Raw genomic sequence first — 19,288 nt, 5'->3', positions numbered from 1 at the left:
CTGCTTTCGGGCACAAACTGCTGTTGGGGGAAGTTGCTATTTTGCAAACAGTTGCAGACACCATGCCCTGTGGGACCATAATGGAGCTTTCCTGGCATTGCCCAATCAGGGGAAATGGCTGCCCCTCTGAACAAGAAGCCCACTGGAGCCTGGGCAGCACATAACTTCACAGAGCCCACAGGAGGAGAAAGATTCTTCAGGGTAGCAGATGCTCAGGGCTGGGCTGGAGCCACCACTGCCAAGCTTTCCCCACCAATCACCAAGGACAAAGCTCCTGTGTAGACAGTAGACTAAGCCTGAAAGAGCTGGGATATTAGACAAGCTAGAGGGCTAATTAAAATGTAAAATGCGGTCCGTGGGGCATAAATTCCTACAAGCCCAGAGGGATCTACCATTTAGTACACCAACCAACCAAGGCAGCGATTTGCTCAATGGCTCCCCTGAGGGCTGTGAGCACCAGCTTACCTCCCCCTATGCTTGATTTACCTCCCAGATGTGCTGGGCAGGGAGGACAGAAATGCCCCCCACCCCATTCATTACCACAGCCTGATGCTGTATTCCAATAAGGAAGGTGACTGACTCAGGATTGGGGACTGTTTCCGAAAGCCCGGTGCCTTGGAAGGGCTTCCATATTGTAGCAGTACGAAGCAATGAATTCCCTAAACTGAAATCACAGCAAGCATGCCCTCCGAGAAATGCATCACAGCAAGGGGATGGGGGTGAGGGACATAACTGGAAAATCAAAAACATATACAAACATTGTTCCCAATGTGATAACTGGAATATCACAAACATATATGAACATTGTTTCCCAAAGCGATATTTAAGAGCAGAGCTCCACAAAATCTTGGATGGTAAAGAAATGCAGAAAATACTATAACAAGATCAAGGTGGAGGAAATGGCCCCAAGCAGAGTATATTCAGATTGCTAGGAAGGAGGGTTTTGTGAAGATCAAAAAAGGGATGAGGGTTTAAAAACAGCACTGCTCTAACCTTGGCCAGCCCAGAATCATGGGGATCCTCATCTTAGCACAGGGTTAAGTTCACAGGCTCTGGACTCAGCCAGACCCAGATACATGACCATGGGCAAGTCTTTAAACTTCTCTGAGCCTCAACTTCGTCCTCTGCAACCAGGGTAGTACCTAATAGTACCTATCTCATGAGGTAATCGTGAAGATTAAACGTGACTTAAGCTTGCAAGGTAATTAAACCCCAGTAAGATCCCCTTTCGAGCCAGTTATCATGAATATCCCTCTGGGGACACACACTTAGCCTCTCTCTGAGTGCACATTAGTTATTTTTTTCTTGACATTCTGCTCTCCCTTCACGATGTATACAATCTATGACTCTCTCCTGTCTGTCTGTTGGTACCTATGCAGCTATCATTGATACATGTGTGCATGGGTGTAGGTGTGCAAGTGCTGGAAGCTGAGGTGCTGGCCGTGGCCCTCACTTGGGTATGCATACCACTGGAAGGCCATGTGGGCACTGGTCAGCTCTGTCCACTGCTTAAAGACCCTGTGGCTACAGAGCCACACTACTAGAGGGCAAGGCCAACAGAGCACAAGGTCTAAAAGGCGCACACCCCTTTATATTCTGGCATATTTCACACTCAGGTTTCTACCAGCATGCCAGGGAAAATACTGCAGGCTTGGGTCTGGGCAGGGGGCTCCCTATCTATACTTCCCTGGGCTACTGTAACCTCCACCAGGCAGCAGCATTGCGTACCAGGCCCTGCCTGGAGTGGGGTCCTCTGCCATTATGACAGCTGCTGCTGCTGTTGACACTGCAACAGTGACAAATTCATCCTTCTGACAAGATCCCTTTAAATAATTCACAGGGAGCTAGGGATTAAGACACTGTTTCTCTCTGTCTCTGTTGAGATTTAAAACACCTCCAGCTGGGGTATTTAAAGGGAGTATAATGGGCTGCCCCTCCTGGGTCTCCCCTCCCCCTTTCCTCCTTTCCCATTTCCCCAACTCATCGCCCACCCCACCAGCCAGCCCTATAACAAGGAGGTCCAGAAACAAGAAAGGAAAAAAAAAAGGAGGGAACCAGTGCTTGGCTGGTCACTATGGCAACGGTGGCAGGGTATTCAGCTGCCATTATTGCAGTGCCTCACACATGTGATTATCTTGAGCTGTCGATTGAATGTGGTTCTCACTGCTGCCCAACACGGCCTTGTCGAACAAGGCAGGGTGGGAACTGCAAGCCCCAGGCCCCAGCAGCTTAATACTGCTATGCCCAGGCCTGGACTCCACTGATGGAGGAGCAGAGTCACCCCTGGGAGAGACTGATGGCATTTCCCTTCAGCTTGGCGGGATGTCTGCTCAGAATGTGTAGCAGAGGCCAGCCTCAAGCTGGCCATTAAGCTGGGTTACAGCCTAGGGAAATGGGCTCCTCATTCCATGAGCTCGGGAAGTTTTGACTGAGCATGAGTCATGCTGGCTAGGGCCAGCCAAAGCCATCTTGGAGGTGAGAGAGCCAGCCCTGGGAGAAGGAAGGGGTGGGGCCTCTGGCAGGAGCTCTTGGCTTCATTCCCATTCTCAGTATGGAGGAAGTTCCCAGTCTCCTGGTGAAAAAAAGCCACATCTGGCCTCAAGAGTGGACACCCCCACCACACCCTGTGTGTTCTCCCAATTGGGTGGGACTGTGGCCACCATGTGTGATCCACTTCAGGGGACTGCTTTTTTCCTGAGACCTTGGATGCTGGAGCTTGGTCCTAAGGAAGCCTGCAGAAAACTCTGCCTCCATTGAGAAAAATTATTCCATTCCTTTGCCTCATGGACTTGGCTTCTCAGGTGCAAGAATATTCTTGGAATGACAAGATCCCTGGCTAACACCAATAGACACACTCTGATTTTTCCAATCTCCCCTTTAAAATTCAGCTCCCAGATTAAGCCTTTCATGACAGTTATGCTCAGGCCAGCAATGCACACAGTGGGGCCACCATTACCTTCAGCTGGCACCAGGACTGCTCCAAATGGGAGAGATCAGTCTGGCTTTCCCTGCATTTGCATCCCACGGTCAGCCCCCGTAAAGATATGGCCAGTCATACACAGGTCCCCACCACTTGAGGCACTGCCCACCTGGGTTACCCCTGCCTTGTTACACAGTGAACTATTTGCACCTAAATGTAAACACAGACCATTACCATTTGCCACATTGGTTTAAAGGCAAAGCCTCTGATAAGGAAATAAGTCAGAATCTTGACTCCCGAATTTGTCATGTGGGCTGTCCTTCATGACACTGGAAATGTGTTGGACATGCTTGTCTCCACCAGAAAAAGCAATGAGTGGGACAGCATGCATGGAGGTGAGGATGTGCCACCATGGGACCCCAGTCCCTTCTGTCGGCAGAGCAGCATCTCAAATGGAAGAGGGGCACGTTCAGCCCCACTGACACTGAGGACAATGGATGAGCACCCTGGAGCCCCTCACAGGTCTCCCTTCCCTTCCCAGGACTTCTCACTTCCTGGACACTTGTAAGGACCAAGGGGGTGGGAGGGAATCCTCCTGGGCTCCTCCATCACCACCTGGAGCTGGACATACACAGGCACCCCCTGTATCCCCTTGTGGATCTCTGGCTAGGGCTCACCTGCTCCAGGCTCCTCTTGGACTTGCTACTCTTTGATCCCCCATCCCACACCTCACAAACTACCTCCTCTACCTCCTCCCATACAGCTTGCTTTAAAAAATGATTTATCAGGTGCTTATCATGTGCACAACTCACTGGTTTGTTACTTTAAAAAGCTACCCTTTTTCTTTTTGAACATTTGCCCCTCCTCATTCCAACTCCTCCCACCCCAACCCCATTCTCTGGTCTCTCAATAGTCTATGAGTCTGAGTTCCTCTCCTAACACTCCTTCAGGGGCAAAGATACAAAAATGAGCTTTGTGGTCAGACAAGACTGGAGTCAGTCTCAGCGACACCCCTACCTGGTCCTGGAACTTTGGATAAGGGCTCTGAGCCTCAGGGACCAGTCCACAAAATGAGAGAGATGCCACCTTCCTTCCTTACAGGGTCCTGGTGAGAAGTGAGGTCATACACGTAAAGTTTGATGCCTGGTACACAGTTGGTATGTAATTTATGGTGATGATTAGTATAATAGTTATCATTATTAATAATAACACGGCTATTAATAGGGTGTGCTCTCTGACATTGTTCACGTGAGAATCACAACCTAACATGTTGATCTTGTGTCTCCAGGGGCCCTCCTTCATCATTCTCATCCTCATCCCATGCAAGGTAGATCTTTCGAACAAGACTCATTGTTACCACTAGTACTAGTCCGGGCAAGTGATACTGCACTGAGCCTTACAGTTTACCAAAAAAAAAAAGGTAAATACAATGTAATCCCAATCACTCTACAGATAAGATCTTATATAACCCATGTTACAAAGGCAGCATATGGGTTTAAAGAGGTTAAAAAACTTAGCAGAAAATGGAAATAAGCCCAGGACATCAGATCTCAAATCCTGGACATGATCCTTCATGCTACTGAAAGTACAGTGGGATTTTGGCCAACTTATTCTAACACTTTTGCCCATAACTGGGAGTAAGGCCAAAGGCCCAGGGCGACCTTGCTCCTGCAGAAGCTAAGTTCCTCCTTCCTGGAACCAGGCCTAGAGCCCTCATGTTTCTTCTGACAACCCTGATCCTCCCTTCTTCACCTGTTTTCCTCCTGTTCATCTTATCCTCACTTTCCTTCTAATGCTTTACTTTATGTGTCTTTCCTTCAGTAACACCACCAGTGAGAGTGCTGTGAGTTCAGGCTGTCAGGGCAATGCTGACCCTCCTCAGCTCCAACCCAGTGCCTGTGTCAGAAGCCCTGTGTCCCCTCCTGCCATGGAGAGCCATTTGGTAAGAGCTGCATCAGTGGGTCAGTCAGTTGCATAAAGGTTTCCAAGACTGGGACAGGGGACATAGTGGGGGAACTGTCCTCATGAGAAAGGTTTTAGAAAAGTGGAAAGACACCTGTCTGGGCCAACAAGAGTTAAGCACCTCTCCAAGAGGGGGAAGGTGGGCTTCGATGACCTCTGGAATTCCCTCCCAGAGCCTGTGGACAGAAATGTCTCTGCTCTTTTGATGAATGAGTCCATGAGCCATTTCCAAGAGTAAGGAAATAAGTGTGCCAGACAGTAAGGTTCTGGTGAACCGCCACAACTCCCAGAGTTGTTTAATACAGCAAGCTAGAGGAGTTTCTCTCTCTCTCTCCTCTCTCCCACTCCCCTGCCTGCAACCATACCACACACACACACAAAGTCATATCCAATATATTTCTGCAATCAGTGTAATAACTGATATTCTACTCTACAACAAGGGTCATCTGTGGCATTCTATTCATCTTCCTGTTACATGCATACACATGCCCACAAAAACAGTCTGATAGGAAAGCCCCATGAGGGCAACCACAAGCGACGAAGCCAGGCAGAGCCGTGGCCTCACTGCTCATCTGGCCCAGCTCTCCTCCCCTGGGGATCCATCAAGGTAGCTCCACCCATGCAGGGTCCTGGAGTCTCTTCCCAGAGCAGCGTCTGAATCTCGTGGCCTTCACCTTCCATCTCCTGGAGGAGGACCTGCTTCCTGGCTCTCACCCAAGCTCCCCATGCCTTTGTCTATCACTGTCTCTGTCAGGCAGGTGATTTTAAACTTCCATTCCTAAAAGACGCATATTATATAAAAAATGTTTTAAGTGCCTCGGGTGTTTTGTTCCTCACTGCTTCATAGAAGTGACATTAATAGCCAGGGAAGAGCTCTGCTGAGTGCAATTATGGAGGATGTTTCAGGTATGAAAGCTGTTTTGAGCCTGCTAATGTTTCCTAATTACAGGCCTTTTGGTAGAGAGAGAAAAAGATAAAGAGTGGGTGGGAGGTCTAGGGTGGGGAGCTCTGACTTATCTCAGTGGTTTACCTGAAGAGGGAATAGGAGGGGAGGGAATGAGGGAGGGGACAGGGAGGTCAGAGGTCCAACAGCAGGGAGGCTGGGCCTCTCAGTTGAGAAAGTGGTACTAATTCCTTAGGAACAGCTCAGAAAGGATACCACCCATGTCTCTTACCGTGAGAACAAAAGCTTTTGCGGACTGAGCCTAAATTCAAGGAAGCTACAGCAACTCCATGTGTGAGCTCCTTCTGGAATCCACACTCGGAAGATACCACGGTGGGCAGCATTTCATTGGGAAAGAGAGTGGAGCATAATTGTTGGCAGGCTAGCCAGTCTCCAGGAGGTTAAAGGTCAGCATTGGCACGTTTTCGCCATGAGACCTTAGGCAGTTTACCAGCTGCTCCGTGCCTTACTTTCCTCATCTGTAAAATGGGGCTATTGTGAGGATTATTGTGTGCCTGGCTGTAAGTCACTGAGGGTCTGTCATACAGTGATAGGTTCTTTTTTCCTACCTAGCATCTAGTCATCTCTCTGTTACCTATATCCCGATCCCCTCTGTTACTCTCTCCTGCCCTTCTCCCTGGGACTTCCAGTAGGTTCTCCACAAGACAGGAATGGACACGGGACCTCAGTGTCAATTTCCTCCCCAGGGGATGGTCCAGAGTGAGCTTGGGATTCAAGCCAAGCCAGCCAGGCCAGCTCAGAGCTAATTCCCAGGGCTTTTGCTGAGGGCCCCAGGAGGAGGTGTCTGCTCTTCTCCAAGGCAAACTGATGAAAGACGCTGTAGGGGCTAGAGCTGCTGCCAATGGACATATTACGACCAAGAGGAACTCCAGCTTGGAACCAACACCATAAGAGTGGAGAGAGTAGAAAAAGGATGGGAAGACAGAAAGAGATAAAACAAGACGGTGGGGAAGAGGGATCGACTGATCGATCTGGAGCAGCCCAAACTTGAAGCCACACCAGCCCCTGGACCATTCAGTTTCATGAGCCAAGCTATCTTTCAAGACTGGGTTTTGCTTTTCTGTCACTGGCCACTAAAAAGCCCAGACGGATACTAAAGTATAGAATGAGAATAGCTGCCAGCAATCAGTGATCAGGTCCAAAGCTCCCAAGTCCCCATTTGGTGGTGCCCATCTGAGAAATCATGACCAACCCCACCTTCTTCTGTCCTCCTGCCTCTGGCATATCCTGAAATTCAAATGCAGTAAAATTCCATTCACAGAATCATTTTGCCCAGAGCTAAATTTCTCTTGGATTTTTCTAATCTAGCTCAGGCTTTTCTTTCTTAATAAGCATGATTGAATCATTAAAGTGAGAAAAGAGAAAATTCAGCCCTCCAGAGGGTAAGTGATGTGCTAACATTTCCTAAGTGTTTACCGAGGAAAACTTTTTACTGATATTGTTTCAATATGGCAGAGTTATCATCCTTACCCCACTAAGCAGAAGTGAAAACTGAGACTGAAGGAGTCTAAATGACAGGCCCAAGATCATACATGCAGGGAGTGGCAGAGCCAGAAAAACAGCCAGTTTATTTGACTCCAGGACCTGAGGCCTTAACTGCTTCTCCATAAGGGTCTTACCCATCAGATCAGATAAATTGTAATTGATTTTGCTTGGTCTTAGAATGGATGAGTTGTTATTAGAGTGGGTTTCTCTCCTCAGTGTGCATTCCTGAGTCACTTGAAGTGGGCAGCTGGTGAGGGTGCCTGGGGGATGTGACAGGACTGAGGAGACAGCCAGGGGCTGCCAAGTGGCCTAGATGGCACACACATGAACAGCCAAGCAGCAGTGGTGCATTCTGCCTGCACGCCTGCGCTCATGGGCATGCTGCACTCATGGGCATGCATGGTAAATTATCAGGAGTTAATTTACCAAACTTGGTCATTCAAATACGTGTTGCTCCCTTCACACTGGCCTGCTCTGGAAGCTCTCCATTCAGTCTAATAATCCTCCCATTATTGAAAGTGTTTCCAGAAATCTAGGAACTGCTTACAGAAGCACAAGGTGAGATCAGCTAATTTAACTTCATACACACACACACACACACACACACACACACAGGTGCATACACACACATGTGCATATGTATGCAGACACACACATACATATATATTCATATAAATATACACATGTATACAGATACACATATACACACATATACATATATATACACTATATACATTCATGCATGTATACATATAGACACATAGCACATATATACATGCATGCCAACATATAGACACACAGACATACACATGTATACATACAAACACAAATATACATATATACACACACATACTTATATTTATACAGATATAGCTATATATGCACACACACATACACACGGAGCACACATACAAGCCTAGCTCACTCATCCTGAGGATTCATGGGGCTTGGCTTCGGACTTCCTTCCTGTTTTTCCTCTATCACATCCCCCTTCCCATGGTGAACATTTGCCAGTGTTAAAGTAGTCAACAGAGCATGTCACAGGCCCTGAAGGCGGTTCCACAGGACAGCACAGGAGGAGGTGGGGGCTGGAAGCCCTCGCAGCACTTTTTGAAAGAACTCAGGTAGATGCTTACACGTACATGTAAGCCACACGTCTCACAAACACAGAAACTTACACACACAGAGGCCACTGGTGGCCCAATACAAATGGCCACGAGCCCTGGCCAACCACTTCAAAAGTAAAAGAACTCTGGACTGAGATTTCCAACAAGAAAGTTAAACAAGCCTCTTGATCAGAGGGACTAGGTTTGCCTTTCTAATCCATCACAGCCAGGGGCTGAAAGCAACAGGGACTTCCTTCTGCGTGTCCTCGTTCCCTTTATCATGCTTGTCTCAGGAGAAGTGGCTCCATGTGCATCAGTAATTATGCTCTTTAAAAAGATATTGACAACCAATTGGGTGTTAAGAGACCTGCAACAAACATGTAACCGTGTATTTGGGTTACTGTAAGTCTAAATTGAGTGTCTCCTAAGTGCAGGGGCCTCGGTTGGAGATGCAGACAAGTATCAAGAATGATCGTTATTCATTTATTCAGTCAACAAAACATTAATTTGATCCTGTCCTATGCCAGGCTGGTGCTGAGCACCAGGGACACAGAGAGGGAGCTGACTCATTCTCTGACCAGTGCAAGAGACTGACACATCAACAGATATTTAACTTGCAGAGTGAAGGACAGTATGTTAGAGGTTGGTACCAAGCCCTCTAGGTTTAAAAAAAATGGGGCACCCACCCCAGCCATGGTGGGAGGAGCATCCAGGAGCATCCCAGAGGGGCTGAGAACAAAGCTGACACCTGAGAGACAGAGTGTCCAGGAGAAGGAACAGAGTGGGGAAGGCCAGGCAGCATCTAGGAACTGGAGTAGACCTGAAGGTACAACCAGAAAGACTGCTATTTACAGAGCACTCTCCATGGCTGGGCACATTGCTGACTGTTTATCCACAGGACCTCTCTGAACCTCCCACTGCTCAGAGGTCCAGAAATGTAAAGGTTAAAGAATCATTCAGGGCAGGGCTAGAAGCCAGCCCTAAGAAAGGGTCACCAGGGGCTATGGTGGTGAGGGTCCCTGGGACAGCCCTTTAGTGGGAGCTCAGCTTCTCCCTGGCATTTGTTACTTTGTAAATGTGCTTGTTACCTTTTTCCTGTGTTCACCAGGTAGCCCCTGATTTACAGTAAACCTAAAGGCCTTCAATGAAAGGCAGGGTGCTGCAATAGATTATAAAGCAGCATTTTTAATCTGGGCATACTTTCTGGTTTTGACATGCAATATTGCTTTCCAACAATAAAACTGAGAATGATTTGTGGGCTTTGTGTAGGTGAGTGGTCCAACCCCTTCCTATATCTGGTAGTTCTCAAGTACAGCAGCAAAGGCACCCACTTAGCCCCAAAAAAGGAAAAGTTCCTTGGCCCCTCTCTGGGAAGCCTGCCACACAGGCTATGCACTGTGGATGGGGCCCATTGCAGTGCCAGCTGGGCCCCTGGCAGAATTGTGTGCCTCCTCTGGATGGGGCAAACTCCGTTCCTTTGAGGCCTCCAGAATAAGGAGGCCTTTAAGCATCCATGCATTGTATCCTGGCTAGAGAAACAATCTGAGGCCTTTCCCTCCTTTCTGGGCTGACAGTCCATCTCCCTCCCCAATCTTCTCCATGCTAAGTCTCAGGAAAAGGTGGACCTCCACTCCCCCAAGCCTCCTGGCTTCTCAAACACCTGAGCTCCTCAGTGTCATGAAGTTCAACCTCCTCTGCCCCAGCAGCTCACATCTTGATCCACTCAGAGCCTCTTCATCACCTGAAAGTACTGTGTGTGTCTTAAATCTGATGTCAAGGTGCTAGGTCTTCCTCCAGTCCCAGCCATGTCATCACATCTGTTCCTTAGCCTCACTGAAACCTCAATCTGGGGCTCCTGGGCTGGTCACACCAGTCCCTCCTGGCCTCACTCTTTTTCCCATGGGGTAGATGTTGGTATAAGGTGCCAGCATCCTCAGTGCCTGGCCCTTTCAGTCCCACCATTCTTTCCCGCAAAACCGTAATTCTGGATGATCCCACTGCCACGGCTCTTTGAGGCAGTCAGGCAGCTGAAGGAGGCCTGTACATCAGGGTCCTTACCCATGCACAGTTGTCAGCCACAATTCAGCTCTTACTCTTGGCCATATTCCTCCTAAACATGCCCAGCCTCTCTGCAGCTCTCAGTAGCAGCTCCTTCTGTATCCTCTCAACACCTGCTACCCGGACTCCACATGCTTCACTCTCTAAACCTCACCTCCAACCTCAGAGAGAAGATAATGAAGCTGAGAGAATTTTCTATTTCATGGCTCTGTTGTGTCAAAACTGAGCACTCTCTGCTCTCTGCAGGTGCCTTTATCTCTGTCTTGCTATTTCAACAGGAAAGGAGCCCTTTCCCCAGGAAAAACAAATGCACCCAACACCCCTTGTTCCCTCTGTCTACCAAGCTTTGTCCTCCCTCCCCTTACCAACTGCTGTCTATACTGCCTCACCTCCTACTGACTCTTCACCTCTCTGCTTTCTGGCTTCCTGCCCTGGGCTCCTCTGAAACCATCTGTATTCTTAACCATAGGGTTCTCGCAGCTAAACCCAGTGGAAATGTTAAACACCCAGAAGCATTTGCCACTTTTGTGCCCTCCTCCTCCCTGACATGCTCTTCCCCTGGCTTCTATAACTGGACCTCCTCTTGGTTTTCTCCTCCTCCCAGTCTCCTTGTCAGGCTCTATTTGGCATTTCAGTGCAGGTTATCCATCCAAAGCTCTCACCTCTTTCCCCCCGGACACTCCCCTAGGAGACTGCAGCCACGCCCTGGGCACCCATCTCACTGACAAGGGGCTGCCTTCTGATTCCATTGCCCCTAAGTCAAATGCTGATGGCTCACCTTCCCGTGGGTGCCTCAGAGATGCTTCAAGCTTGACAGGTCCCAGATTGACTCATCCTCTTCCCACCCAAGCATACTCCTCCTCCTGTGTCCTCTGACTCCAAGAATGGCACCAGCATCCACCCACTTGCTCAAGTCAGAAACTTTCAACAGTCAAACATTGAGTCAGGTGGTGAACTGGGTGTAAGTTGCCAATGATGAACAAATGCATCGAGTCCTGGCCACCCTGGAGGTTGTAATAGGGCTGAAGCAGGGGATAGAAATGAATCCAATTCTAACACAGAGAGATGTAAACTTTGGGACTGTGAATTGTGCTATCGATAAAGCTCCCTGGCACTGAGAAGACCTGTGATGGGGAATCCAACGTGACTGGGATGCAGAGAGCATGTCCCTGAGGATGGACACATAAGCAGAGATCTGAAGATGATAAAAGGAGAAGTCAAGAATCACTTCTGGTGTCTGGTCTTTATAAATGTGCTAAGATGGACAGAAAATGCATGTGTGTGGGTGGGAAAAGGAAAAAGGTGAGATCTGCTTGAGCCATGTTGAGACTGATATGCCCATGAGCATCCAGTGAAAGAGATGGCAGCTAGACATGTGAGCCTGAGCCAGGCATACTAACTTGGGAGTCACTGGTGTGTCCACAGAATTGGAAGGTACTGTCCCGGCAGAGCACAGAGGGAGCAGACAAGCAGGCCTGGGAGGAAAGCACAGTCCTCGAGTCCTCCTTTTCCACTCAGGCCAAGGGCCATATTGACCCTCCCACTGGTCACTGTAAACCAGACAGACTCAGAAGCTACACCAGGCACCAGAAGAAGAACTATCTGGCTGTGTGTTGCCTCTCAATGAGTGCTGGGGAAAGGCAGCTAAGCATGCTGGTAGCAAGTGGGGAGGGCCATCAGGGAGAGCCCAGGCAGCTGCTGTCTCTAAAGGGCATCCCTTGACTTTGAATGTCTCCCTCAAGGAGAATCTTCCTTGGGAAAGGATATCAGAAGTATAAAACAAACAGGTGTTGTGTACAAAAATCAAGGGGAAAATTAAACATAAATCACGTCAAGGCCTTGTAAAAACACAAAAGCCTTCAAACAATAACATAATTTGTAAAAGATGGCATGTTCTTAATATCCAGGTAATGTGGAAGAACTGCTGCCTCATCAGCTTTACATAAAGTCCCAAGTAAAAGTGGGAAGGTTTTGCTGGTGGACTACAGTGCTTCTGGCATGACCTGGACTTGTTCAGCGTGGTCAGGCTCTGCCCCTGTCTCCACTCCCTGCTTTAGGGAATGCCAGCTCATTCTGGACCTTGCTTCCCTGTTCCTAGGCATGATGCTTATGCCTCAAGCAGTGCAGTTTTTCCAGTGCTAGGATAGGGTAAAAGTGAGAACCCAGGGGAGAATGCACAGGTGAGATAACTGTCCGCCCTGTGACCTGAATGTCCCAATTAGAACCATCCCTGCAGCAGGATCAGGGCATGGTAAGGATGTGCTATGCTGGAGCTCCTTCACGGGGTGCAGAGGTTACCGAATGGGATGCAGAGAGAAGGTGTGGGACAGATGAGGACGCCTAGGGCCACCCTGTCCCAGCATGACATCACCCACTGGCTGAGGGGAAGAGCCCACTCCCACCTCCTCTTGCCCTCTCCCTTCTTGATTAAGCCCTGAAATTAGCCAACTGCCCAAGCCAGGGACACGAACATCATCTCCACCTCCTCTCTCTCTCTCTCCTTCCTGCAACAGTCCATCCATTGCTAACTTCTCTCAAACTAGCCTCTGAGTATCCTATTTTAACTTGATTCTTCTGTTATATCCAAGACAGCTGAAAGAGCCTCTTAAATGCCTTTCTCCCAACTGTTCTTCACAATCCTGTCAACAAGTGTGACCATTTCTTTTTCCTGCTCAGGATCTCTCCATTACTTTTGAGATAAAATCCAAGTTCCCTGCTCAGCATAGCAGTCACAGTCTATCGCCACCATTTCAGGTTTCAACTTACCCTCCAGGCCCATCTCAGCAGCATTCACACCACGCTGTGTTCCAGACACACAGACTCTTCCCTCTTAAGTGTTTTCATCATCTCATCCCTTTCTACCAGCATTCCTGCTACTTAGAACATCTTTTCATAGAATCCTGGATCCCCTGGAGGTTATAATATGACTGAAAGGGGAGCTAGAAATGAATCAAATTCTAACACAGAGAGACGTAAACTTTGGGACTGTGAATTGTGCTCCCTGACACTGAGAAGACTCAGTACATCTGTCAAACTCCTACTCATGCTCCAAAACACAGCTTGCTTGCACCTTGTCCATAAAGGCTTCTTGTCTAACCTTCGCCTCTCATTCCCAACTCTGTGCCCAAACCACACGCTGGTTTCCACAGGAGGCCATGAGCTCCTCAAGGATAATCTATCTTTGTAGCTCGCCAGGTACATGAACACTAGACAAATAAATCATGACTGTCTCTCCAAGCCAAGGTCTAAGTGAAAGGTCTTAGCCATTCTGAACTCTACCTCCTCCCTCATGTCTTTGCCTCTGCTGCAGCCCTTTGGGCATCACAGATCTCTGATCTGCCTCAGTGCCACTAGCCTGCGTGCCCCCACTCTCACACAGCCGTGGCCCTAGTTGTCTAAGTGCCAGCTCTCAGAAAGGACTGTGTCAAGAGATGGTCCACATCACCACATGAGGCAGCAGCTCAGGTCTGAGACCCCCAGTGCTCTCTTTACACAGATGGGCAGTGGACACAGATAGGCAGTGGACACACCTGTATTCCATTCCCCACAGGTACTGCTCTGGGTAGTCTCTACTACCCCAGATACCGTATGGACCTCACAGCAGGATTGAAAGATGAATGATGTGGTACTCACCCCTGATGCAGGATTGGCCGTCCAGCCCAGCTCTGCAGTAGCCGTTCTGGTGTCCATTAACGTTTCTGTAGATTATAAAGAAAAAACAAAAAAACAAAAACGATGAGTCAGAAGCATTGCTATACAGTGGTCCTTAGGTCATGGAGTTGTTTGTGATCGTAAATGACAGTACTACAAGGAGGTTTGTGTATCTTCAAGCCCAGGCCCCTCTGCGAAGCCCAAGGCTCACAGAGCAAAAGAAGCCTGCTAAGAGTATGCAGCTCAAGGCAAAGTTGGATACAGACCTTGGGTCTGATGCTAAGTCCAGTGCTCCCTTCCCAGTGACCCCAAGGCACCTATGTGGGATGAAGTCACCTGCCCACCTACCACTGTACCCACAAGACACAGCTTCTCCCCAGATTATTCTTCCCAGAGGTTCTGCCAGGGCTGTGTTGACCAGGTAGCCAAATTTAATTCCTTCCTCAGACCTTTCTAGGCCCTCTTTCTGCCTTCTTCCTCCCCACCGGGCAGCTCCTTTGTCCTCATCTGTCTGCCCTCCTTCCTCTTCACACATTCTCCTCTGCCTCCCCATCAGGCATCTACATTGACACCCTTGGGTGATCTCCCATCAACTCCAAAGGGTTCACATAGCTTTGGCAAAGGTTTCACGTAGAACACAAATGCACATCTCACATCCCCACATGGCGATGAAGTGGCAAGGGTGGCCGCAGCAGCCAGCTGGTTACCTTCCTTCCTCTGGCCACAGGAAAGGAAAGACAGACACCTGGATGCTGCTGTGAGCACCTAGGAGCTATCAGGGATAAATGGCACATACTTAAAATGTATGATTTGATACATTTTGATATATATGTACACCAGTGAAGCCATCACCACAAATTAAGATCATAAAGATATTCCTCGTACCCCAAAGTTTCTTTAGTCCCTTGGTAAACCTTTCCTCCCTCCTGCCCCTAGCCCACCATGTCCCTGTCCCAGGCAATGACTCATCTGCTTTCTGTCATTGTAGATTAAATGGCATTTTCTCACATCTCATGTAAATGGAACCATACAGTATATGCCATTTTTTAAAATCTGGTTTCTCTCACTCAGCGTAATTATTTTAAGACTTACTCATCTTGCTGTGTATACCAATAGCTAATTTCTTTTTATTGCTGAGTCATACTCTACTGTGTTATGCCACAGTTTGTTTACTCACTCACCTGCTGTTTCCAGTTTGGGGCTATTATGTGAGAGTCTGTGGGATTTCCAGTTCCTCCATATTTTCATTGACATTTGGCATGGTCATTTGTTTTTAACTTTAGGTTGTTTTAATCAAAGTGTAGTGGTGTATCATTATGGTCCTAATTTTCATTTCCTTACTGGTGAATGGTATTAAATATCTTGCCACATACTAATTTGTCACCCATAAATCTTCTCTGAAATGCCTATTCAAATCTTTTCCTCATTTTTCAATGGATTATTTTCTTATTATTAAGTTTGAGAGGTCTTTATACATTCTAAATACAACCCCTTTTTCAGGAGTTTATGCTTTGCAAATATTTTCTCCCAGTCTGTGGCTTATGTTTTCATTTTCATAACAGTGTCTTTCAAAAATCAGAAGATTTTAATTTTGATGAAGTCCAATTTGTCAATTTTTTTCTTTTATGGTTTAGCGCTGTGTCTGAAAAATCTTTGCCTAACTCTGACTAACACAAAGATTTTTTTCTCCTCCCTAGGTCTATGATTCGAGTTAATTTTTGTATAAGGTGGAAGGTATTGGATCAATGAACTTTTTTCTTGATGTGAATATCCAATTGTCACAGAGGGGTACTTTAAAAAATTCACACAATGGTGCTATATGGGCAGGGGAAAGTGTCCTAGTTACCTGTGTTCTCAGTGTATGTATCAAGGGAACAGGCACAGCACCTCCCAGATGCATAGCTACTCAACAAACAAGGAAGCGTACAATATAAATGATGCATTTGTCGGTGTTTTTTCTCCCCTTGTCCTCCCACAGCCTCCGCTTCCCATCGCCATATGAACAGCCACTCCTTGCTCACCGCATCAGGGAGGAGATGTGAATGCAGAATGCAGAGTCACAAAATCTTGGGCCCACTATGAAATAGAAGGACCCTGTTATAAACCAAAGGTTTTGGAAGAAACCCACCCTAGGGGCAGGACTAAGGGAATGAAAACAGAAGTGATAAATGGGGAGCTATGCGGAAGAAAGGGTCTTCCTATGCTCTCATTGCTCACTTAGTCCCAAAGAGCTACCCACCCCACAAGAGAAATTCTGAGAGGCTGTCCAGGACACAGGACCTTGGATATTCAGCATCCTAAGGGGGTGAGGGAGCAGCCAATGGCCCCACCAGGCTAACGTGGCACTCAGGAGCACAGGGGGGCCAGAGGCCCTGAGTGGGTCTAATGAAGGGGGCCTGGGAGCACCCAGTGGTGACCTGCATGGGCTATAAGCAAGGTTCAGGTGGGGTACAGGGTATCTCAGCAGATGCTTGTGTGGACAGCAGCCAACAGAGCCAGGAAGCCCTTCCTCCACAGCTTAACACTATGGGCCTACCTGTAATTCAGACAGCACTACTGCTACCCCAGCAAAACAGGGGCTCAACTGGAAATGAACAGGAGTAAAAGGAAATTTAAAAAGCTGCATTTTCCTACCCAAGTGAGTTTGTGTTCAGATTGAGTTGTACCCCGTGCGTATCTGAAGGAACAGAAGCACTGGAGCAGGCTTCTTAAGTTTGTTTTCGTCTCCAATTCTTCTGACAGCTGGGGAGGCTGGTCCCTGCTTGGAGCAGCTCCCCCTCCCTCCCCCCATCTCCACTTCACAGCACTAATAATGATCATCATGACACACCAAATCTACATAATACACTTCTCAGAAGACACTCCATGAGGCTTTGTAGAAGCTCATCTCCATGATTATTAAAATGTCTCTGCCAGGTGGGCCTGGATCAGGGGCAACTGAATCCCTGTGGCAGAGTTGGGAATCGGCACAGAAAGGTGCAGTGCTTTCTGCAGTCACACAGTTTCCCACCCTGACAGCAACAGCCTCAAATCTCAGCACATGGCCACCAGGCCGACTTAGGCTTTTGAAGGGCTCTGCTGCAGCTCTGGGGTTGGGCAGGAGTGGGATCCTCACTTGTAAAGCCAAGAAGCCACAAAAGCTCCAAGAATAATTCATTCCCCAGACCAACAGCAAGATCATGTTGGAGGAGCAGGGAGCAGACAGAGGTTGGTGGTGAGGAAAACAGAGTCCAGAATCAAATAAAAGAATCAAGCTTACTTTGTGTCTTCCAAGGACACACTTGTTTTGTTAACCCCATAAATACAGCATAAGACTTCATATTAGTCATGATCACCTGCTCTAGGGCTGTAATTAAGTCTGCTTCTAAATAATGTTTTCCACACACTCTGTTGGACAGAATTTGCAGCAAGAGAAATCCATTTCTTTACATCTGCCCATTGTCGAGACAAAAGACTACAAAACCATAAACCATCCACTCGATATGATTAAGGGCAGTTTCTTTTCTGGCACAGAGAGCTCCTGATGATGGCATTACATTCTGGTGGGGGCTGAATAAAAGTGATTTGAACAGGTTTACATCTCCCTGGAGAGGAAGAGCGCACTCATTTGCATTTATAAAGCATATTGAGAGTTCTGGCAGAAAGTTATGGTGGAAGCACAATTAAATATTTACCATCATTTCTGCTCTCAAAAAGTGGCACAGGGACCAACCCAGCTGGAAGTGCATGTGGTGCTGTCAGATCTGGAGATTCCTGCAGAGGACATGACTCTGGGACCCATGCCTACCACCCTCTGGGAGCACGGACTCAGGGCCCAAGGGGAGATCGCCAGGAAGGGCACGTGCAGGGTGGAGAGAGTGCTGGTGTGGACAGACCAGGTCCCAAGTCCCACCTTCACCTCCTAGAAGAGATATGACCTTGCTTGTGTCATATAACCTCCCTGACCCTCCGCCCTCCCTCTGTCTCTCTCCATCTCTCTCTCTCTGTCTGTGCCCCTCACCTGCAGGATTGGGCTAGTGCTAACTAGTAGGCAGGATTATGGGGGGAGAAGGGGAGACTGAGTGAAATAAAACACTGTGAAACATGCAGTGTTGCTATTACTATAACTTAAACACTCCAAGCTTCAGTCTCTTTAGCTATGACAAGAATTTGACATGGTCTCTTCTATACAATATCAATAAAGTATCTATAAGAATCTAATTATGTTACACATCTAATGATATTTCATCTACTTTCTTATTTGCATTGTTGTAAAGATCAAGGGAATAACACATGTCGGGGATACAACAATGCATATAAATTGATGTGTGCCCTAGAGAAATTCATGGTTTAGTCTAGGGAAGGACAATAAGCAAAGTCATAAGTGGAACCCTGTTCTGGCTAAGCCTATGAGAAAAAGACTGGAAAAACGAATGGGCACAATTCTTCTGTATGTGGGGAACAGATGTGGCTGTCCCAACAGGGAGCATCAGGGAGACTTGCCCTGTGTGCAGGCAAAGGGAAATGTTTGGGGTTTTCTGGAAAGGAGTGGGCAGTGGTGAGGAGGGAAGAAGAATAGAGTATCTCCCCTGCCTCTTGGGAAAAAGACGGGAGAGCGACTCCTAGAAGCAACAATGGGAGAGGCAAGGACAGGCTGAAGGGAATGAAGTAGGAGTCATCCCAAGCAGATGAGAGAGTGAGAAAAACAGTCAGCAAAAGGAGAAGGGAGGTTGAGAAGACAGATATGAGTCTCTGGCAAGGGTTGGCTTAACTTGCACGAACCTGGGAAGGATGGGATGCATAAGAAACCTGGCATAGAGTCAGGCACTGTGGTGTGCACCTATAATCCCAGCTACTGAGGTGGGGCAGCTCTTGAACCAAGAGTTTGAGACCAACCTGAGCAACATAGCAAGATCCCATCTAAAAAAAAAAAAATGCCTGACAGAGAGACCCCGTATTCCCAGGGAACACTTCCCTGTGGAGGCTTCAGTATGGAAACTCTCAGGGCATCCCCACCAACCAGCGGGGTCACCGCCTGGGGATCCAGATGGTGGGGCCAGGTCTGAGCCTCCTGAGGAAGAAGAGGCAGCTACGGACTGGCCCTGCAGACAGTTTTTGTTTCTGTCTGGATTGGCACCTTTGGATATACTGACATTTGGGAAA

At 47.9% G+C, this 19,288-nt stretch overlaps 1 protein-coding gene across 2 annotated transcripts in view; it reads right to left on the bottom strand.

Moving 5' to 3' along the window:
- The window catches only part of EPHB1 (EPH receptor B1), a 434,509-nt gene that overhangs the window by 291,601 nt on the left and 123,620 nt on the right, over positions 1 to 19,288 (bottom strand). For both annotated transcript variants that reach the window (XM_012451172.3, XM_012451174.3), the window contains exon 2: positions 14,129 to 14,193. In XM_012451172.3, the coding sequence (XP_012306595.1) occupies positions 14,129 to 14,193 (65 nt within the window). The remainder of the gene's footprint in view (positions 1 to 14,128; positions 14,194 to 19,288) is intronic.

Source organism: Aotus nancymaae, unplaced genomic scaffold (genome assembly GCF_030222135.1).
Source record: "Aotus nancymaae isolate 86718 unplaced genomic scaffold, 86718_ANA_hifiasm-v0.15.2.pri h1tg000019l, whole genome shotgun sequence".
Taxonomy (NCBI): Eukaryota; Metazoa; Chordata; class Mammalia; order Primates; family Aotidae; genus Aotus; species Aotus nancymaae.
The sequence above is the reverse complement of the archived record's forward strand: the minus strand, read 5'-3'. Positions and strand labels throughout refer to the sequence as shown.